This window comes from Antrostomus carolinensis, unplaced genomic scaffold, assembly GCF_000700745.2.
Source record: "Antrostomus carolinensis isolate BGI_N321 unplaced genomic scaffold, ASM70074v2 scaffold3731, whole genome shotgun sequence".
NCBI lineage: Eukaryota > Metazoa > Chordata > Aves > Caprimulgiformes > Caprimulgidae > Antrostomus > Antrostomus carolinensis.
Window position 1 is genome coordinate 17,381 of NW_010294639.1, and position 24,276 is coordinate 41,656.

The window sequence follows — 24,276 nt, forward strand, 5'->3', positions numbered from 1 at the left end:
TATTCTTCAGTTTTTCTGTTCCTATTTATAAACCATTCACAAACCATCCACTTAAGTAACAGCATGATTTATTGTAAGAATGATTATGGTTGTTTCAGAGGGAAAATGGAATGTGATTAAAGAAGAATGAACAAGGACATTCTAGAAATGAAGGGCTCTAATCCTGCAAAGGATTTGTAAATGAAACCTGCCTCTCAAGCCCCATCCCAAATAGCCAATGAACCACTGAGGGAATTCAGCAGATACCTATACAGCTGTGTAGCCAAAGGCTTATCAGAAGACAAAAAAATAGATAAAACAAACAAACCAACCATGCACACAATATCTTCTGGAGAAATGGTAAAGCTCCCAAAGCCATTTGCACTTCAGAAGAAAAAAAAAAAAAAAAAGAAAAAAGAACTGTATGTATATAGTTGCTTATATGACTCTCTCAACACAGAATACCAAGGCTCTAGAGAGAGCTGCAAGGAGACCTTTGTTCTTGGATGAGTTCCAGCATCTGAGATAAATGCATCAACCAGGGAAAAGGTTGGATATTTAAGCTCCAAGAGAACAGAATCTTTCCCATATGCAATAGATGTTTTGCAGGTGCCACAGGAAGCCTAATAATCCATGCTTCTTTACAAAAATGCTGAACAGTCTGATGGAAGACTATCAAAGTTCAATATTTTTACCTGAAGTACTTATTCTCTGCTATTTCAGAAAGAACCGAGTAGTGAAAACCCTATTTGCTTACCAGTAACACTGCTGTGTTTACAAACCAGCTACCTACCAGGAAAGGTTGAGAGGCTCCACAAAGAAGCTAATGCTACAGAGCCCCATTTGTCAGAAAAAGCAACCCTAAAAATGAAATCCTGAATAGGTGTTCATACACAGTACTGCTTTTAAATGCTTGTTAGTCCAAAGTAAGTAGCAGTGATGGATCATATCCTTGCTCATACACAGATAATCCTGGTCCATTCGGATAGCACATGCACCAGCAAGAACTTGGGAATCCCACACTGAATTGATAGGACTGCTTCAGAAATTCATATGGAGTTACAGAGCCATTTGGAAGAGCACAATAACTTCTCATAGTACATTATCTTATGAGCAGTGGTTCCCAAACAGTGAGGGAGAGAGAAGAATATTTTAGGTGAAGCCAAGCATGGAGCCCAAGAAAATCAGCTTTGCAAGACCTGTGCTGAATGTGTGTGAAATTCCCACTTGAACTAGTCTGAGGAGCTGCAGATGGGAGAAGCTGAGGGACTGGTAGAAGGCGATGGTAACATCCCTGCTGCAGGGACACTGAGTTACCCTGAGCATTGCTGATTTCTCAAGGGGAAAGTACTGACTCACTCTTTTCAGAAGTAGCACCGTTATTTCAGATAGACGTAACTCCCCCTGTTACTAGTGCAATATTTAAATGTTAGCAACAATGAGTACAGCTGAGACTGCAGCTAGTAGTAATGTTGTGGGGAAAAGAAAAAAAACCAAACCTCAATACTTATAAGCTACATGCTAAAATCTATTTTTTCTCAAGTTATAGTAGAAGGCTGAGAAAATTAAAATTCCAGGGACATTTCTCAGCTGACTATGATGTCTATGGCTGCAACCATGATCCAGAGTCTAGCATTTCTGCGAAGCATTTCTGTCTAGGGGTTGGTACCAGTTTGGGTTCAGACTCGGTCTTGTTAACCAATGAAATGGGATTCCCATGGCTAGCTAAACTGCTTTTTCTACGAGTACCAACCTTGTGAGGAGCAGCAATGGGTGTCTGCAACTGCTGCATTTTCGTAGATATATTTGAATCAAAGGTAGAACTACTAGCAGACATGTCAGACTTCTCCCAGTTTTCCTTGCCCAATTGCTCCACGTTCACCTGTGCTTTTACACTGTATGGTGACTTATCAGAGGGTGGAGGTGGAGCTCTCCTTTTCTTTCCTCTGCTATCATTAGGACTTGCAGTATCTCTTTTTGGGCCCAGATGCATGTTTTTCTGAACAACCATATCATGGGATCCATCAAAGAGTGAAGCCCACAGAGAAGATGCAGACTCTTTTTGCTGGCCAAGCAGGAACTCACCATCACTCTCTTCGATTTTTCTTTGTATGATATCAGCTAAGCCCTCATGTTTCACCGGAGAATCAATGCCTGTAATTTTAAGGGACAGCAATTACCTTGGATTAAAATGCTACCAATAATTTTACTGCTACCTATGTCATTATTACTATTCAGAATACCAAACTGTATTAACTATGTCTCACGAAGTCTGGACCAGTATTAAGAGTATTAAAGGATGAACTGCAAAAGATTGCATATGCTTTCAAAGAGAGAACAGAGGTGACAGAGGGAACTGTTTTCTTGACAGCTAGCATTGAGGTAACAGGGTAGGCATTGATATTTCTTTCCAAGTAAAAGTAGAAAAAATAATGTACTACTAGGAAACCCATATGTATTAGATATTAAACATATTTTGTTGTATAGTGCTTTGAAAATTTTGTTTCACAGAAGGCCCAATGAAAAAGTCTATGACTAAATATTCTTGTGCTTTCAGCCTGCAGAAAATGTGACATCTTTACATATATCATTTTTCTTTATGTGCTTTAAGACTGTCTTGCTCCATTTCTTATCCCTCATATTGAGTTTTCTGTGTCTACTGCAGTAATACTAGCTTCAAACAGCAGCAATATCTTTTCTATTGCAGGCCACACATTAATGATTTTCAATATAGTTTTAAACACAGAGTTTTACCTATGAATGCTATAAATAAGTAAGAAAAAAAATGGTATATTAAGAGTGAAACAGAGTTTGTGTTCTGCTCCTCACTGATGTACTTGTGCATCAGTAGAATTATCCTACCATGTTACTTCCATAAAACTTCTATATAGTTGATTTACTGCCTTTCTGCTCTGCATTCATAGCTGAGAGAGGACTCTCTTGGCTGTTCAGTGCTCTGATGCATGGTAACTCAATGACCCACATGGCATTGTGAGCATCTTCACAGTTCCAATCTCAAGCAGCAAGCAGTCAGGCATTTATAGTCGTACGGTGTTTCTCAGCCAATACTGCATCGAATCCATTAAAACAAAGTGACCTACTTTTTCTAGTCTGCAAATATTATTTCTGTAATGAAACTATTAAAATAATCCTGCTGCATACCATTTTGTTCTATAAAAATACAAGTCTCAAATATATGCTAGCTAAATTTTCCAAGCATATTTTTCAACATCGTTACCAAAGACCAAACATTAGGTAAGTTATGTTAGGTAAGCCTTTTTAATAGCATTGAGAACAACAAATTAATTTCATGCAACTAGGAAAAGACATTATTGGTTTACAGACTGGACTATTTTACCTTTACATTTCCTGAGCTTTGCACTACTCTTATGATGAGTGTTTATTTCTAGTGACAGCTTTGTTGAATGTGTTCGGGGCTCCCTAGTAACAGTTCAGATTGCAGATTTTTTGGCTCAAGGTATAAAAACTTATTCATTATTTGTGGTTTTACAAATTCAGATTTAATATGAACTCCTTGGTATGCAATTATGTTGCTCTTTCATTGTCTGAATTGCCCTTGAAAAACTCAGTGTTTCAACATCAACACCAGAAGCTATCTGGATACAGACAATGTTGTTTCTGTTACCCTGCAGCTTGAAAAGACAAATCCCACTTACTCATATCATGGTAGACGGAGGTCGCTTCTTTTGTTAAGAACAAAGGTGGTTTCCGTGGTGACATAATCTCAATTTTCATAAGTTCTTCACAACAATGTTTCCATTGGCCTGAGAGAGAAAAGAGAACAATGACTGGAACTTAAATACTTCAGCTTGAAAAAAATTGACGTTATTAGGTTGTGTTAGGAAACTATCTCCAAAGCAATGCTAAACAGTAAGCATTTACTTTTGTTTAGTAGGAATGCTCAGGATGCATTTGTGTTTAAAACTCCGTACTCATTCTCTTAGCACAAAGGTCATAAGCTACTATCTTTAATTTAAGCATCCCAGCAGTATTGTTATACTGTGAAGGTTAAACATCATAATTTGCCTTCAAATCCCCAAACACAGTATAAATTCATCAGAAAAAACACTCAAAAAAAAAAAAAAATTAAGGTTAGGGAAGCTAGATGAAGTTATCAGGGATAACCTCCAACACACTGCAAGCTGGATGTTATACAACTATGCTACAATGTTATAGTAATGTTCTGTCTTTAATAGAGGATAACTTGCCTTTTATCCCTTAGCAGACAAGGAAACCTCTTTTTCTATTAATAGATTTTGACCTTAAGGAAAACAAGACACAGTAAAATTACTTTGTTCATACCAATCATTCTAAGTTTTCTGAGCACATTCATTTTAAGAGAATTTTAGAACCATGGAAGAAAAAGGGCATTTAAATGCCAAGTGACCCATTTTTTCTGAACCTAAGGAAAATGTCTCAAAAAATCCATGGGTATTCTATCTATAATGAATAAGCAGTAGTTCTTTTACCCTACTCTACAGCTAATTTAAAGAGATGCCCTAGTTTTTGCTTGGTGTGTTTCTTTAATTGATAGAGCCTTTTCTCATTGTAAATCAGAGCTAAAAAGGACTAGAAATACAAACTTCAATACCGAGTTTCCACAACCTCAATTCATCGATTTTATTGGTGTGGCCTCTGACTAGAGATTGATATTTCATTAATCGACCTGATTCTGTTTTCTAAGGTGACAAAAATGACTATCAGGAAGCAACTATACCTTGTTGATGACAGCATAACAACTGACAGTTCTCTACTTTTAATAAACCTGTGAGTCAAGCTACTAGAGCAGAGGAAAAAGGTGAAAGAAAACAAATTAATCTAAATAGTTCTTATAATAAATATTTGGTGTTAAATAAGCAACACGGTATGCTACTTCAACACCGTTTCATACCAATAAATGCATTTCTTTCTCATGGAAGAACAGTGTTGCTCCAGAGGTTAGCAAAAGGATCAGGGTATCAATTTATCATCTCGTTTATATCATCTGTTACAAAGCCTCAGGTACAGCTTTTACCAGGTTCAAGTACGCAGTGTGTCTTTGCATGACTGGATTGGAGTGCGGCTTGGTGAGCACATTCCCATGTGACGAGGGGTACCAAAACCTTAAGAATTACCAACAGGATCAAGTAATCACTATTGCAACAAACTGCAATTTAATTCATCCTTAATACCCCTGAGCAAGGAAATCCCATATATATGTGCCTACTTGCAAGGGCTGGGTGAATCTGCATCCTAGCCAAGACGCCAGATGAATCCAGCATCCTCACCAATTCCCACTAAGGCTTCCAGGCCCAAAGGTTTCATATTTGCAGAATCTCACAAAACCAACACACCACTGGTAGGATGCCCAGGCAGAGGTGGACTCTTCCTGCTACAGTGGAGGAACAGATGGTGAGAATTTAGCAGTCCTTTTAAAAAAAATAAAAATAAATCTAGAACACTGCTAAAAGAGATCAAGTTCCAAGTTCTTTTGAGACTGATGAACATACTCTGCTTCTGGTTTCCTGCAAAAACCCAGACTGAACACGTGGACTTTGGTTTAGTCAAATATTTGCCTTCCAACAGCTTAGACCACCACCCAATATTATCCCAAAAAAACATTTGTCTTCTCATAGTTGAAAACAAAGGCTTATGATGCAATTCTAATTCAAATTGTTCAAAGATCCCTTTGATGTTACAGAACACCGCACTTGGAGGGCACACTGCCAGCACTGCCTGCTTACTTACTCAGATCATAAAAGTGCTGCCAGAAAGCCTCCATCCACTTATGAAGTTCTTCTCTACTGTCAGTAGCAAAAAGCTGTGTCACAGCCTCTCCAGACACAGGGTTGATAACAGAGAAGTTATTAGTTCTTCTCTTGGAGTCCTTATCCACAGCTCGAATTCTGGTTTCCTAGGAACGACAAACTGTGGTAATGAGTTATTGCTTCAGCTCCACACTGGCATCACCTTATGGCCAATAACGGTGTAAGGGAGGTACCATTTGTCTTTTTATCTAATCCAGATTAATTTCCAATTGGAAAAAAAAAAAAAAAAAGGAACCAATATGAATAACTGCTTATAAAAATATCTTCTCATAAAACTATTAAAATGGAATAAAATATGAAAAATAAGGGAATGGAGCACAATTATTGCAGTTCAGTTCTGAATTACAGAATAGACGTTCTATGTTTCCCCTCCCTCTGCCTTCACCAGCTCATCTCACACAGCTCATCCTTCTCCACAGTACTTTAGTGAATAATCCAAAATAACAGCAAGCAGCTCCCTTTCTCTGAACTGTTCAGCTGGACAACCACATTGTTACAGCTACTATGTAGTTTTCCTACTGTACTTCTGTGGGCCACTGTTTATGCAATGTATTCTAAACTTGTATCTATTTTATGTTCATCTTAGTGAATCCCTACATTCAAGGCTAATACTATAGTAACAGGAAATTTAAAAATAAACTTATCTAGTCCACATTTGAAGGAGCCTGTGTAGCAGTTACTCATTTGTTCTGCTAGAACAAATTTCCAGCATGAAAAAACATTTTGCTCTAATATAAAAAGCTCCCTATTTTTCATTTCAGTTTTGCCTTTATCAAGGAGAGCTACAATAGAAACAATTAAAAACATATATATGAGAAGTATTTCACAAGTCTATCAAATTTGTTCAGCTAATGTTAGAAAGGCTCTCAGATTACGCAGCAGCATTGTTACAGCCAAGGCTTCCCCTTTTGTTCAGGGATGTCGTTCAATTGATTTTTATCATCTAGACTAGATTCAATGGTATTTTCATAGTATCTAATTTCGTTGGTATGGCATTACTACAATAAAACAAAAGCACTTACCCCTAACTGAGTGAATTTTATTTTTTTATGTGTAAAATACTGAAAGATTTTAGAAAGCATGATAAAACACAACTGAAAACATTTCCTGAACATAACTGTCCAACACTGCTGCTCATCACAACATGATGAACAAATTAAAATAATTAAAATTACTTTATTTAGAAAAGTAAAAGCAGAAACCCTGGGAATATCTTTGCATATACAATTCAACCTGACTGAACAAGCAACCATCCATTACAGCACTGCTCTTAAAAGGATTTTTGGCATACCCAGGAGAGCAGCATAATCCCAAATCCTGGCGGGGTGATGAGTTTTGGTGCCAGGGAACCAGCCAGCACCGTATAGTTGGCCAGCCACAGAGCCTGGCAGGACACGAGGCTGCCTAATGCACATTGGGACCCTGCGGCACCCTCCTGCCACACAACGGTGTCCCCTGGCATGGGGAGTGCCCGCCCCGGGTTTTGAAGGAAGCCAACAACCACAGCCAGGGTGGTGCTCAAACATCTCCTGTCTGAATGGACAGTGAATCTGACCACAAAGGTGGCCTCGGGGCATTCCTCAAAATACAACAGGGACAGATCAATCATGTTGCTTTTTACGCAATTCAACCAAACGTCAAACATCTGTTCAAGATGTCAAATATACACCTACGGAAATTAAGTTTACACATGGGATCCCATGGGGATAAGCCTAGTTCTGATACTCACAAAACCAAAAGTTATTCTACAGAACATTCCCCAGATTTTAAATGCATTACTGAAGTAACCATTTGAAATACCAACAGCTGCTTGTAGCATATCTGATGGATATGCTCATTTAAATTCTTCTGTCTAAAAATAGGAGATGAAGTAATTCATCCATAAGTGCTCTATATCCCATTAACTCAGGTAACCATAGATACCACCAAAAAAATTAAATCAAATAGATTAACATTTGACAGGTAAGAACTTCAAGCATACTATACACACAAGTTTATTTAATGATGTTTGCTGCAGGTTTTACCCCACAACTATGGTATTATTCAAAGAAGATAAATCCTCAAGCAACAATCTATATCTGATGCTTGAATATTTAAGGAGTAACACAAGATGCCATTACAGTAATGGGCCAATGAATTTACCAAGCTTGGGTTAATTACAGTATATGCCCAGTTTCCCTTAAAAAAACCCCCAATAAACAACAGCCACCACCACAAAAAACACCTCACCAAACAAAAAACCCAACCAAAGAAACCCCCAAAACAACAACAACAAAGGTGTCTGAAAGTACCACACTGTAATAGTGGTCAGCCTTTTGCAGCCTTATAGACAACTGAACCAACTCTGTTACAGCTATTGTAAAGACCTGAACAATCAGTGGATGGGAACAGAAAAAACTGAGTTGGATCTTGAACTCAAATGACTCTTTTGGGGAAGCTGAAGCCAGTCTTACATCATATATGCAGAAGATTATTTTTTGAAGGTGAGGAAAGACTAAAATGATATTTTTTTTCTTTTTTAATGTCATGTCAATACCATCCTTCCTCTATACTTTTCCTCCCAAATCAAAAAACCTCTTTGCCTGATAATGCTTCTCTGGAAAGCATATCTGTTAAGCTAAAAAGAAAACAAAAACAAGCAGGAAAAAAAAAGAAGAGAGAACTTTTTTACTGCTGAGGTGCAATACTTTCCTGCTAAGCCAATCTGACACACTGAGGAGCACGGTTATAAAGATCACTTTAAGACATCAAAACAAATTACAGTTCTTGAGAGAAATATTGAATAGCCTAAGATCCAGTTCTGTGTGTCTATTTTAAGATTAAATAAACCAAATCACATAGAACAAACTTCCTTTATGTTTTTAGTACCAAAAAATAAACCAAGAAGTAAGAACACAACACTGGCAACAAAACGTAATCTGTTCGTGTGCTGGTTTCTGCTGTAACATTAACAATGTCCATGGGATTTGTTTTAGGCAAGCAGGGAAATATGGTTAAACTTAAAATTATGGCTTTCAAACACATTAATGCACAAGACCAAATTTGCCAGATCAGCTATGAATACTTCCTCCTTTCATCTTCATTATTTTGTGAACTTGTATCAACATAACAGCCCTGTGGCTACTGGATGGTAAGAATAATGCGCAAGTATAATATGGAAAAGCAATATTAGGATTTCTACATCATTTTAGCTATCTTTGGTGCAATGCAGCAGCCAAAAACCAGGAGAAGGAGCAACATTATATGACCAGCCAGCATTCTGCGGGGTACCAGGGAGCCATAAAGCATAGTTTCCAAACCACTCAATTTGAGCATGTGTGTTACAAGGTCCACTGTGTGGGATCTGGGTATTACATCTGCTTCCCCTGCCCACATCCACAATCTCTTTCAACCAATTGCAGGACTAAACTGAGCAATGTGATGTGAGATACCAGACATTTGAGGGCACTTAACTAGTATGCTTTTCCAAAATATTTTCACATGTATGAAGGCTTGTCTAAGCCAATCAGTGGGGCAAGGACTTTACTACAGAGAACATGGATATTTTCAGGGCTGCTCTCATTTCACCACCACTGGAGTTCCTTGATGCAAACAGAGAATATTTCTTGTATTGCTGGCTCCCTAAATGTTTACATGGTCAAGAACTCATATTTATATCCTTCTGCTCCAGTCCAAGGGTGAACTCCCTGGCTCCCTAGAAATACTGCATGGCTGCCCTGAAGTTATGCTGATACAGCCATCACTACATTTTCCAATGAATTTATCTACTTGATCTAGCCCTGAACAGACGTTCCAACAAGAACTGTTATTCAAGGTAACAGTCTGCAGAAATGCCAGCTTGATTTTGTCTTTTCACTCCTGCTACACTGTTTAGCAACCTATCTATGAACCCTGAGCCCATGGCTGCAATCACTTGTTGTTCCTCATCCTGTTCACCTCAATAATTAGCATGAGCACAGAGATAGCTCTGGGTCAGCTGCACTGCATGGCACCAAATCAAAGATCACACTGGCAAAATATGCCAGGAAGGAAATCACAGGCCTATGTTAATTCAAAAGTGATGCCCCAGAATTCCTCAAGCTTCAGGCACACACGTCACAAAAAAAGTTTTATAATTATGACCAGGACACAATAGGATATCTACTCCAAATACTGAGCAACTAACGTGAACCGCTGGCCCCTGCACCAATTTGTTAAACTATCAGGTGTAGGCAAGGCCTTTATTAGTCATTTCAAGCTAAAGAAAACTTGACAAAAATTCAGGAACTGGCCCGTAAGGAGGATTTTTTGTTCAGATTGGATTCCAGCAAATTTTCTCTGCTACAAAAAATATAATTTCTCTTTTCCTACTTAGTTGTGCAATATAATATGTTATAATCACATTTAGCTGGAACAATAATAGTAGCACTTGCATAATAGGAACTGCAGAACCATTCTTGCTCAACAGCAGTGGCAGTGAAGTCATCTGAAGTTGAAGTAATGACTTTGCCGGTCTTAATGGCTTCAAGTCTCGATTCAAAGGGAATGGGAAATAAGGCTATCAGTGTGAATATTTTCCAGAGAGTTTCTCATAAATCCAGATGATTTCATTACTTTTCAGAAAGTATCTTTCAATTACATGTAAAGGATCAGCTTCACTTTACAAATGAAAATGCCACATATGCAACCAGAAGATATTTTAGAACGTCTAGAGTTGATGTTCAATTTCAACTTTCATTTTGAAATTGCTGTTTCTATAACAACATGTAGCAGACAAGCCCATATGATTAGTTTGATTTCATTTAATCTGTAAGAGAAATTTCGTAACAAAGGAATAAAAAAATATCTGCAGGCATTAAGTTATTTTCAAGAGAAACTGTTTAAGTAGCAAAGTATCCAAATATGTTTTACATTGCAATTTTTTTTCTGGTTTTAATTTAAATTGAAAAACAATTCACAGTAATTCTCCAGCAGCAACATTTTAGTAAAATGGTATAAAATGCATGATTTATGTACCTTCCACACGTTAGCTTTAAGGATACTCTGCAAACGTACAGACAGTTTCCCAGCAAAGGGGTATTAAGCTGTATTTTAGGTTATAATTGTATTGGTAACTTGGAGGAGCAAAATACTTTAGTATGGTTATTTTAAAAGGAAACAAAAAACTAGGATACAGACTCAAACAGAGACTTCAAAGGGAAGATTTGAGGTAGCTTGATAGATAATTTTTAAAAATATTACTGTCACATTTTAGATTATGGATTTAGTCATTCTGTAATTTACTAAAGTTTACCATTTCTTAACTGATATTGTGAGCAGCTGGAAAGCAGAATTATGGCAAAGGCTGATCAGTGCAATTAAAAGTGACTGAAGAGGTAAGCAAGTAAACCTGCTTAAATATATAGCATAGTCTAAACATTTATTTGATGTAAATATGTGAACAGTTGGAAGAAAAAATGGCTTTGTTAAAAGATACCATACTAGTAGAACAGTGTTTTTAATTTAGGAATCAATTTAAATCTTAGCACATCAAAAAAGAAGTCCTAAAACAGATAGGTCGTGTTGTTATCCCTACCTTAAACGTTTGGTTTATATACAAGTCTCACTCTAGGTGAGAATGCAGTCATGTTTTCCAGAAACTTTAAAGCCACCAAAAGCTGATACTCGTGTGGTAAGAAGCAGTTCTTTATTACTGTAAGTCCCTACGCATTCCCAGTTGTAGCCTAGCCCCTTCCTTGCACCACACAAGCATGTGTAATGAAGAGAATTTATTAAAGGGAACCACAGTTGAAGCCAACCCTCCTCCTTCCCCAAAATGAGCTAATTTTAACCCACATCAGTTCCCTTGTCCAATTCATCAGTCAGCTGCCCTAATGCCTGCCCTGGCATAAAGCAGCACAGCAGCCAGAACGAGCAACTGGACAGGAGGAATGCTTCTTTCAGAATTAGTGTTGGCATCAAGCATTTAGCTAGTACAGGAGCAGCATCCAGATCGACCTGTACTGAACACAGTTTCCAAACTGTCTGTTTACTTATGTAAGATGAATCTAGCTATGTCAATTGCAAATAACATTAAATTCCTCTGCTCATCCTTACATGATATTAACTCTTCCTGACTGCACCAAAACCATTTTTTGAAAGCATGTCTTCACTCTAATGATCGCCATTCTAGAAGGTGCTTCCAATAACATTCCTAAATTGAACACTTAAAATATTATTTAACACTTAAATACTTACTTCAAATTAAATACTTAATGTTACTTTAGCCAAATAGTAAGTAATGTTTTCATTTTAATTTTTAAACCCAGCCTTTCCAATCAGGGTATGAAAAGCAGCAATAAGATCATCCTAGAGAACAGAACTTCTACAGTTATTGTGCCATGTACAAAACCAGTATTAAGAAAAACAGCTTATTTTAAGGCACTAAAATATTTTGATTAAATCTCCAGCTCTCCTTCTAATTAAGACTGTGGCCAAATAACACACAACAAAGAAGCTTTTGTTACAATTCCAGTTTGCTGAGGACAAGTCTACCGCAGCATTGCTAAGGGACTGTAAGCAATATGTTTCCAAGGGCTGTCTTATCGAACTGTCATATAACAAGTTATCACTTTTCCTAAAGAAAACCATCTTCCTTTTTATCTCTACAGTCTAACATAACACAAAGAACCTAGGTCCACAGCTAAGCAATGTAACGTCCTTGCTAAAAAATTCAGCGACTGCAAATTTCACTGAAGCATATCCCACCCACATGCTACCTATAAAGCACTCTGCATACCAGCAGCTTAGAGCCCAAATGACTGAAGTAGGTCTTAAAACAAAAAAACCCTTCACAAAATAAACAAAAAAACCCCCAAACAAAAAACCCCCACATACAACCAGTCTTACCTTGTTGACAGAAACAATCAATGCTGGCTCCACTTTTGCCTCAATTTCTTCTGGCGAGTAATAACAAAAGAGCTGGCCGCCTCGTAGTACACAATACAGCCTCCTCCAGCTAGTCAGACTTCCTATCATTTGCTGAAGGGAAGAAATAGTCAGAAATTGCCAAACATAAACAACAAATTAAGAGCATATTACAAGGTATACACAGATCAGCCCTGTATGATCAAAACTTAGCCACACTGAATCCTTTCCTAAAACAAAGGCTTTCAGTTGCAGAACATTTCAGTCATCAATTTTTGAAATGTTAGCAATACTTTAATGTCTTTTGGCGTTTTACAATTTCCACAGATTTATTGCTGTGTGACACTAACAATACAGAATCTGTTGGTTCACACAGAATGAAATCTAGAACTGGTGTCTACTCTAAGAAAGAAATCACCTTTAGAAGCTACAGTAATTACACAATAAGGGAAATAAAAATAGTATCTCACTTCAGAAATACACAGTACATTCAACAAATGTCAAGCAAAGACGTGTCTAGAATTTCCACTTTCTCAAATGAATTTTCTGAACAGCTTTCATAAATGCATTATAGTTTTACAACCAGTTTAAACCCTGTAATTCAGCACTCCTGACAAATGACCCAGTCCCTCTTGCCCTCCGCTATCACCTTCTCATTTGCCTAGTTGTGCAATGAACCAAAATAGAGAAGTAAGCTGAGTTCACATGAATCATTTTTGAAGGGATGAGTTTAAACATGGCTCAGTTCATCAGCCAGATTCACCATGCTGTGATATGAACTCTTGTGCTAGCACAGTGAGAGGTATGTACAAGGACGAGAGCCACGGGATTACTAGGACTGTTGCCGTCAAGTACCAGCCTAAACTGATTCTGAAACAACTATACTTGACCTTTATGTAACAGCCTAAATAATTTTATTGATAAGCACGCAAAGGAAACATTTATTTCTTGATGCTTAGCCACTGGAGATACTGTTTGTAAATGCAGCTGTGAGAGAGCATTTTCCCCTTGCTCTAGGTACAACAGGTGAAAAATAACAGTTCTCAAGAAACCACTTCAGGTAAAAGCAAATGTTTTAACAATTGAGTCTTAGTGACAGCTATTAACAGAAGAGGACATAAACACAAGCAAGGTCTTCCTACCTGCTGATTAAGAAATCCTGCCATCATATCCCTAGCCATGCAGGAAGGCTGAGCGACTAAACGGCAGCACATGTTTCCGTACAGGGGGAGCCAGAAAGAGGATTCCTCTGGGGAAAAAGACCAGGCAAAAGGACAGACAAACATTTAGTTTCAAAAATTTGCCCTAAATATTTAGTTTAGCTTTCTAAATCCATTTTTACATTAAGATTGAGAAAGTAAATAAGCATTTTTTTTATATGAAAGAGATCTCATCCTGTAGGATTAGACTAAAACTGATTTTTAGTCGTAAGCAAGTTTTTTTATTAAAAAAAAAATCCAAAGGAATTTCAAATAAAAATGGGAGATATTGTCCTGCAAGAACAAGTTGTTCTTACACAAATAATAGTTTTAAATCTCATTTCACAGCTAGAAGCATTTTGAAAGGTAAGTACATTGGACATCTCATCTAAGTAGGATGCCTGAGCCCATCCCATCCTTGCATACTGCTATATTTACGTATTAGCACTTTGCTTCAGATTGTCTTATTGAAGCTTAGAATTTGTATCTACTTCTGTATTCAGCACCAGAAGAACATTCAGGACTCCAAGGAGTTTCTAATGAACTGCAACGTCCCTCCCTGCTCAGGTCTGCTATGTAATAGGCTCTCTCTTCTGTGAGTAGAAGCAGTAATACAACGTTCCATTGACATGACTCTCTCTTTAGTCATGTTTAAGAAATGCTTGTAATGAACCAAAATATCCAGGTATGTCATTTCTCACCAGATTAAGTTATGTAAATTAATGACAGAAAAAGGAATCTGAAAAAGCAAGAGTATAAAGTACTAATAAAGAAAGGTCTACAAATATAAACGATACTCAGAATTATTCATCCAACCCTTCAAGAAACAAATGCCTCATAAATCTTCAAATATGTACTTATTCAGAATTAATGAAGTGTAAAGAATGAAATTCTCTTTGAGGTCAAGTTTACTTAAGTAAAAGATAAAAATTCCCAGAAGCTACAGTGAAATACAGTGAAAGTCCCATGTTTTAAGGCAACAGTTAGAGGGTGGCTTATGGCATGGGCTATCCTTTCAGAAAATAATGGACAAAGTATTAAAAACTGTACTCCTGCTTCTTAAAACATTACCTTCAGTGGCAGCATAATCATAGTTCCTGTGTTAGCATCTAGGTTGGTTGCTGCCAACTGGTGCTGTCCCAGAGCTAAAGTACAGCAACCAATGCAAACTGCAAGCACACATGCTTACATCCGGTGTTAAATCTGGGCCTGAAACAACCTTGCTGAACTGAAGCTATTTTTTTAGTTTCCTTCTGACTACAGAGGAAAAAGTTGTTCTTCATTCTGATACCCTTCCTTGGTTGTGAGGAAGGGGAAATAATTTTTATATAGCCACAACTCACATAAGACTGAGATGCAAATGACAGAAGAAACTCCCCAAATAATTAAATTTTCATCTGGGCTTAAAATTTTACTCAACTTATAGTTTATTCAGCTGTATATAGATGCCTGTTCAGAGTCATTAAATATTTTATTAAAGTTGTTCTATATTAAGTATCAAGAAAAATAATCTCTTTAAACTGTTAGTTTACAAGAGAGATGCAAAATGTTACTGTTTTTTTATTTCCTTAAATTGGTACCATATGTACTTACCATTTCCTGTAATGGTAAGGTTGTGGGTCCTGAAACTGTCCTCAGCACTCTCTAGCCCCAAAGTGGTATATGCTAGCAAACTGTACTTTGCTCCACTAAATGTGAAAGAAAAAGCACATTTCAGACATTTCTGCTTTGTGTTGCTCAGACAGTAATTAAAAGGAGTCTCAATATGCCTGAGGATAACACATTTGGGTACAAGGGAAAGCCAATGTGCAGGGCAGCACCTGTCAGTGCCCACAGACTGCCACCCCTCAGCCCTTCCCACAGCATTCCCGTATCTCTGGTTTTCCTCATAAACTAACACTGTCCCACAATCTGTTCATCTGCTTCCTATATCCCTACCTCCTGTCCCCACCCTGTGCATACCTCCAGTTCTTACCCACGCCTCAACTTCCAGGCCAGTGTCAGAAGGCCTCACCAGCTCAGCACCCTCAGCTCTTCTCATAGCCACCTCTCCTGGACCTGCCAGCCAGGAGACTTTTCCTGTGGCCGCTGCCTACGAGCTGGGCTCGCACTTACTGATAAGCCAGCCACCGCCAAACCTAGGTGTAAGGGCTGTGCTTCCCAAGCTCTCTGCACCCTGAGGATGCTAAAAGCATCTCTCTCCCCTAGTCAGACAAGGAACTTCTAATATTTTTGCAGCTTATATTCCCAGGCCTAAATCAACCAGATTCAGTAACAGGCTCAAAAATTGCTATAGTTAATAGAACAACTGGTGACATAAACTTTATCTGAAAATACAGGTTAAAAATTAAAAGGCTTTATACTACTCCTTTATGTTGCTCTGCTCTTTTGCTTTGCCTGTGTAGACTACACTTTATAAAACAGTTCTTATATGTATCTTTAATAGTATCTAGTAGCTTGATTCTTCACATGCAGAAAATAAATCTGTGCAGAAATCCTATAGTCAGTTTTGTAGCATAAAGGACTCTCTCACTTATTGGGTTTACGGGTTTCAGAATGTTATATCTTTGTTTTGGATTTTGCCTAGGGGAAAAAAAATACCACATTTACAATTCAGCACAGTGCATGCGGAATGCAATTCTTGGAATAAACTAGTGTAAGTTTGGTACACGTTTAACCTTTTCCCCTAAATGCTCTTCAGACCAAGTAACAGATTTACAGTCCAGTAATGCAGTAGGAATTCCACCTGGCTAATGGCAGTTTAAACAAAGTTCACAAGAAAACAAAGCCCTCAAAGCCCTTGACAGAACAAAGAATAATGGCTTTAAGCTGAAAGAGGGGAGGTTTAGATTAGATATTAGGGAGAAATTCTTCACTGTGAGGGTGGTCAGACACTGGAACAGGTTGCCCAGAGAAGTTGTGGATGGCCCCTCCCTGGAAGTGTTTAAGGTCAGGCTGGATGAGGCTTTGAGCAACCTGGTCTAGTGGAGGGTGTCCCTGCTCCTGGCAGGGGGGTTGGAACTAGATGATCCTTACGGTCCCTTCCAACCCAAACCATTCTATGATTCTATGGTTCTATAAAAATCACTAACTACTCTCACTAAATGGTGTGGTCTCACCTCGAGTACTGGGAGCAGTTTTGGGCACCACAAGATAAAAAGGATCTAAAGCTGCTGGAGAGTGTCCAGAGGAGGGACACTAAATTGGTGAGGGGTTTAGAGGGGAAGGGTATGAGAAGAGGCTGAAGTTGCTTGGTTTGTCCAGCCTGGAGAAGAGGAGACTGAGAGGAGATCTCATCACAGTCTATAACTTCCTCACAAGGGGAAGAGAAGGGGCAGGCACTGATCTCTCTGGTGATCAACAATAGGAGCAGAGGAAATTGCAGGATTATGTGCCAGGGCAAGTTTAGCTTAGACATTAGGAAAAGGTACTTCAGGCAGAGGGTGGTGGAGCACTGGAACAGGCTCCCCAGGGAGGTGGTTACGGCACCAAGCCTGACAATATTCAAGAAGCATTTCGACAAGGCCCTCAGACACATGGTCTGAATCTTGGGATTGTCCTGTGCTAGGGCAAGAGTTGGACTTGATGATCCTTGTGTGCCCCTTCCACATTCTATGATTATATGATTTTAACAACATAAGATCCTTAAAATATCTTCAGTACAGCGCAAGATAGCTTAGTGGTGTAAGAGGTTAGAAGACACTACTGAACTAACATCACTAAAAATAGTTTTCTATCATAATATTTTTCAAATGTTATTTTTCCTAATAGCACAGTGGGAACATACGGTTTTAAAATCTTTGGCTCCACAGAAGAATAAAGCAGATGCCTACCCAGCCCGAACACTAATAAAAGAGGAGGAAAAGTAGCAAGATTGTTAGCAGGGAGGTCTGTTAAACACCTATCTTAAGGGAACAAGGAGAAAATTAAATATAACATTCTGGGCGAAGAACCACTGCTGTGGAACATTTCACGAGTGCAATCCGAACAAAAACTCATCAGCATTTGTACATATTCTCTGTTAGCCTGTTCCCTAACAAAAGATTCTCCACTGATTACATTTTACCATGCAGCTGAATGATACATTACCATTCTATTTATACTGTACCAAAAAGTTCAGTTTTTTCTCACAGATAAAACTTCTGTGCTCATTTTAAAGTTATTTTTTTCTAAAGCATGACTAATTACCACAAGAACCGTGCCAAAAAAAATAGCTACTTCACTTTTAAAATATGTTTCACAGTAACATTTTAGTTCTAAAACACAACAGTCATTCCTTTCATCCAGCTGCAATATAATTTACAAAAGTTTTATATGCAAATATTTTTCAAATTTAACTGGCTGATCACGATTGTTGACTATGTTTTGCCTCTACATTTCACAGAATTAGTTAACTGCCTTAAATGGCAGTTTCTTTGTATAACAAAGAACAATCTGCCTGCTGCATCTCATTCAGTACTTTGCATATCTATAGTATTTTTACATGTAATAACTTTATTTAAAAAAAAAAATCAGCTCATCTCCACAACATGCCTGTGGCAAAGGCTCATTGTTAAATCTGTTTACTGATCAAGAGACAGAGGCACTGAAGTTGCCACGCAGACACTGGCGTGGGAAGATATATCAACTTTTTGATCAATGCATATTAATTAATACATCTCAGATTCCAGAACCCGTTCCTGAATTTTAATCCCAATGTTAGAAACCCCAGTCTTAGTTCACTCATCCAGATATACAGAGTGGAGGATTTTTGAGTCAAAACAAAAAAAAAAAATCAAATATGCTCACCTTTCAATCAGATCTTAAATAATAGAAGGTAAAAAAAATACTACATACAGGTACTAAAAAGAACCCAACTGTTCTAAATTGATGCCATTAGATTAGACTATGTTCTTCTAGCAAAATATCACTATGAATTTGCCAATTCAAACATAGGACACTGAAGCCGTGCCTCCAGCCCAGTGGAGGACAATACACAAAGACAGTAACAGTAAGTCCATGTGTAGGCCAGCTCTGCGAGTGAACAAACATGCACTTCAGGGAGTCTCTCCAATGATGTCTCTAAAGAGCAACCTAGCTACTCTGGAATTCAACAGGATTACTACACTAAACATTTTCCTTCTACGGCAAACATAAAAAGCCAAAAAAAAAACCCAAATAAAGAATCTAAAATATAAATACTAAGCAGGCAAAAGACTGTATAGAAATTAAAAGAGAGATAGTTAAGAGTAGAGAGAATATCAGTGAAACTGAAGTTAACAAACCTAAGCAACCATTCAAAGCTCTTTGTCACTAAGCCTTTGCAGGAAGTTACAGGGCTGACAGCTTGCTCACTAACCAGGGAGATTTCTAAGCCAAGAAGTTTGACACAGAAGGATCAGAGAGTTTTTGGAAAATGGAGAACTTTGTCCCATGTGTGCTCTGAAAAGAAAAAGGCCTGTACAAATGAAATCTACAGAGAAAAGGTGTTCATATAATACAGAAAGTTCCCTTTTTTGTTGCAGTTTAATTTCACCTGCTGGACTGGTAAAATTCTCTGGGAATACTTGAAAGATCTCTTGTAATCTCTTCCCCTCTATAAGTGCTACATACCAAGTTCTCACTAATATAAATCCTAAGGGGAGCCTATAAAAAAATTCACAACTTATTTTCTGACATTTTTATCTCAGAATCTTTTTAAAACACCTAGCAAAGCCATCATTAAGGACATCATTGTTCATTTCAGTCTGTTAAGAAAGTAACAGTCACCATGAGATGCTTATTTACAGTAGAATCAACAACCTTCAAGATGGAGGAAAGCAAAATACAATTACAATTGAGAAACCAAAAGCAAAACTTAAGGGAGGAGGCAGCTGGTTAGATTGTCTACTGATGTGTCTTCCTTAAAAGACAAGCAATCCATATTCAAGTGAGTATGGCCAGCAAATAAGCTAGTGGTTATATCTGAAGCAAACGGTATCTAATGATAGTGTGTCATCACCTAACTGGAGCCTGTGGAAAGCACAGCCACCCACGATGATAAAGATTGAAAGATACACTGTCATTAGGTGGAACACACTGGAAAGTTAGTGATAAATTTGCTTTGCTCTGTGGGTAAGATCTCTTGGATGTGTATTTTTGACTGAAACAGTAATATCAGTTTGACAAATATGAAATATGCTTGAATGTTTCCTTTTAAAATCCAGGCAAATAGATATATGAAGCCAGACAAGACTAGACGCAACACCTGGCAGGAATTAGACATTGATTCTCTATTTTTCAGTCACCAAAAAAAAAAAAAAAAAGAGGAATTCCTTGAAAAAACTACTTGCTTTAAAAAAAAAAATCAATATTATTAGTATTTACAATTTAGATACTTGGCCTGCTTAAATCACAATGAAATCAAAGTAGCTGAGAAATATTAGTAGGCAGTTAACTTAAATAAAAATGCAAGAAAGACTTAAGAAGATAATTTTTTTAAAAAAACAGGTAAATTACAGGGAACAGCAGTTATTTCTATGAACACTGAAAGCCAGTAAGTAACTTTAAAATGTTCTATGCTGAAGTCAATTAAGAAAATGCTTCTTAAGCAGCTTGTAACCTCAAAGTGCTTCTGACAGTCGCGAGTTTTATCAAAAAGCCAGCAAGAGGAATGGTCCCCACGTGCACAGCACGCACCCCAGGCACAACAAACAGCTCAGTCGGCTTCATTAGAGGAGAGGGAACAAGAGAGGCTTCTCATGTCTACATACCACACTTTTAGTTCACACAACTTGCAACTTTTAGACATGTCTATCGGTCTGTAAAGTATGAGCAAAACTGCCTACGTGCAAAAATAATATGGGGGAGGTAGTAAATGGGAAAGGGAGAAGAAGAGGCAGATGTACAGAGGGACACAGACAGATTGATCACCCAAGCTTGATTTCCTCTAGAGATCAAACTAAAAATATTATAAAGTTCACAAATAAGAGTGGCTTCACCACAGAGCTAGCTGTATAGCAGAAAGATAAAGCCTACTCATGTGTTTCAAGATCAGAACCAGACGCCAAGGCTGAGTGACATGGTCAGAATTCACACCTACTTTCTCATTTCCTATTTAAAATATATTTTTTTTTTCAGTCAAGCAAGTACAGAAATAATCACTTTCTCGGCAATTTTCCAGAATATTACAATATATTTGGCTTATTGCTATTTTAAAACCAGAATATCAATATGTATGGCTTACTGGATGACTGGGTCAGCAGGCAAAAGGGATTCAGTGCTGTCTTCTTCCAGCGCAGCTTTGAGTTTCTTCCCTGTAGCTTTGCTGAGGGATGTTTTAAGCTTCTTTGCTAGTTTCTTAGGAGTGTTTGTTACACATAAAGACTCCTCTGTACAGCAACTATACACTTCAACCTTCACCTGGAAATCTGGTCTTGCCTCATCACTGAAGGGAGCAAGGAGAAAATTTCAGAGCATTTGTAGCCAAGGAATCCTGCTGCTACTATATATATTAAATAACATATATTTCTAATCAAGAGAAGGAATGCCATCAGATTCAGGCAAAGATATACATTAATATGGAATTAAAGACGTAGAGTACACAGCAGTAACTTAGTGTTGAAGTCATGAGATGGATGTTATAATTAACCATAAACAACTGCAAACAGGAAATTCAATGTTTAGGTTAAAAACTGAAAAAAGCCCATGTTATGGAAATACACAGGCAAGACATTCAAACACACTTAAATCTGCCCTCTACTGTTACGCAAAAATCACGATTGAAAATCTACCCATGCCAATGGTCCTAAATCAGACTGAACCGTTTTAAAGAGATCTTAGTCGCACCTTATCCCCTTCACATTACTAAAAAAAATCCTGTCTCGCTTAAAACCAACTAGATTTGTCACTCATAACTATCTGCTGCTGCATTCTTCTGTTTGCAGCCTATGCTTCCTCTGTATTTGTTTCTACTGATTATCATGTTCTCAATCTTAGTCATCAAATCAGAAGCAAACCCTCATCTTAGAGGTACAAATCATGTCATTACACGTATACCCATAACAAAATCAGCCCAAAGGCTTTTATAAGAAGTCTTTATCTCAGAGAATACAAGGCAAGTTAGAGTGGCTTTGTTGCTCTATTTCACAGAGAGTTGTAATGGTCAAGTCTCAGATCTTTGAAGAAGCAGATTTAAATCTTTGACCCCACTCTTAACTTGAACAGGTGTTTAAGAGAGTTTAAAATTTGATTTAAAGATCTACTGTCTCTCAACCACTCAGTTTGTAGGATCTTGATTTAAAGTTTTTCAGCAGTCCTAGCTTTCCAGTCTTCCTCAAGAGATTGAATCAAAAATACTAATACAAAAAATAAAGCAGTGAAGGAAAAAAAAAGTGCCTCTCGGCACTCTCTTAAAAATTATAAAACAACAAGAAAGTACAGGAGAACACCTTCCTACTCATTTCCAGGTTACCTTTAAAGATTAGTGAATAATTTCCTGTCTAGTATTCTTCAACTGTAAGTAAGGACTGTGGCTGTAGCACATGCCATATAGGCATAACAGAACATGAGGCATGCCATATAGGCATAACAGAACATGAGGTGTGGAAAAGAATGTCTGGTTTTAAAAGAACTGTGTCTTAGGGGAACATCAAAAGAGACTGAAGCCTTTTGTACAGAATAATACTTAAAACGGTGGATGCAACATTCATTCCTGTACTTTTATAATGCTTTCAGGTCTTAGTATTAATTTTATTGTGTCTTTGAGGTACAAGCTTGTTTATTTCTTTATTATATAAAGAAAAGTGCTTCAGCATGGCAAAAATTAATAGTACAGATCAAGTAGCACATCTACAACCAGCATCATTTTGTACATAAAAAACAACTTTCCTGAGGTGGGGATCCACCATCCACTGAAATTAACAGGACCTCTACTGATACCTTTTTCCACAGAAAAAATTAGCAGTTCTCACCCAATCTTATTCATAATCATATCCACTTTCAAAATAAAACAACAATATCTGTACTTCATTCAACAGAAGTAAATCATACTCACAATATGGCTACGTTTTCAAAACAGATATCTGTTATTGCTTTATCCACAATAGCTACCTCTGTATCAAAAACTTCAGCTCCCATTCTGAACAAACAAAAAACTGCATAGCGCTGTGATTCTGGAGAGAGCCAAAGAAACATTTTATTAGCCATATTACACGTCACAATACTAAATGTTTCCAGTAAACAGAAGTAGAAGAAATGGTAATTTGGACCTCTAAGGAATTGCTCTCAAATTCTTCCCACCATAAATTTTTTATCATAGGATTTTATGATAATTGAACCATCAAAGATGATATATAAGTAGAACAACATTCACAGAGAGAAAAATGCCTACCTCTGCTGAACTTCTTTTTTTCCTGATAATCAGGAGTAGTTTGTGCTACTAACTTCAGAAATGTTATTAAAAATGCAATTTTGTTTAATAAAACTGTTTTTAAGCAAAAAACCCCCAAATATTTGATCCAAAGCCTGTATCATTTTATGAATGTACTATATAGGATTTGACTATTTTGCCACGCTTAGCCTCTCTGACCCTATTGAAAATCAAAGTGAAATCAATGCCAGGTGACAGCTGGAACAGATTTAGGGTTAATCTCCATGACACAGCAAAATGCATGTACTTGAAGACTATCCAATAATCCACTCAACACCAACAGACAACTTTCATTTAAATTTCTCACTGGAAACAGCCTACAATAAACTCCCTCTCAAGTGTAGACAAGACACAGAACAACATGTTGAATCAGAAGTTTCTCAGCTATCCATTTAATAACAACATTTTTCTGTTACTTCCTCTGGAATTTCTCCTCAGAAGGACTTCTGAGAGACTAGGATTTAAACATACAGAACTATAGGACTTTGAACTAAATCCACTTGCTACAACCAACAACTTCAAGTTAAGAGCAACTATGCAACGAGCAGAGCAAAATATGGACCTCCTGAAAGGTCAAAGAAAGGGTTGAAATGAGTATAGACTTCCCCATCCAGTTTAAATTTACAGGCATAAGCAACTGCTTATCACTGCAGTTCATTACATCTTACTTACTTTCTTTCTTGCTGAAGTGATCAGAGCCTTTCCACATTAATGGTATTCGAATACCTAAAGGGGAGAAAATAAGTAAGGAAATTAAGTTATAGCCAATACTGTAGAGCTCTCATCTTGTTTCTTGTTTCTTTTCCTGATATTCTGGAGGTAACAGGACCTTCTACCCAAAGGAACAGCATAACTATTTAAATTTTATTATCCATATCAAAAGAAAATTCATTAATTAGTTCAATGTGAAATGTCATTTTTTTTTTATAAATTATGCTAGGGTAAAGAATATTCTAAATCTCATTTGAAAGTACCTGAAATAGCATTTCAGAACACC

At 37.4% G+C, this 24,276-nt stretch overlaps 1 protein-coding gene across 1 annotated transcript; it reads right to left on the reverse strand.

Moving 5' to 3' along the window:
- Window positions 1-1,582: 1,582 nt before the first annotated feature.
- RTKN2 (rhotekin 2) lies at window positions 1,583-24,005 on the reverse strand (the record flags this gene model as incomplete). Its single annotated transcript, XM_010177680.2, has 9 exons — window positions 1,583-2,133; window positions 3,657-3,764; window positions 5,728-5,893; window positions 12,675-12,806; window positions 13,835-13,941; window positions 15,485-15,579; window positions 21,096-21,296; window positions 22,905-23,022; window positions 23,952-24,005. Coding segments are annotated over 9 exons (1,532 nt in total), but the record flags the coding sequence as incomplete, so codon positions are not given.
- Between the last annotated feature and the right edge of the window lie 271 nt (window positions 24,006-24,276).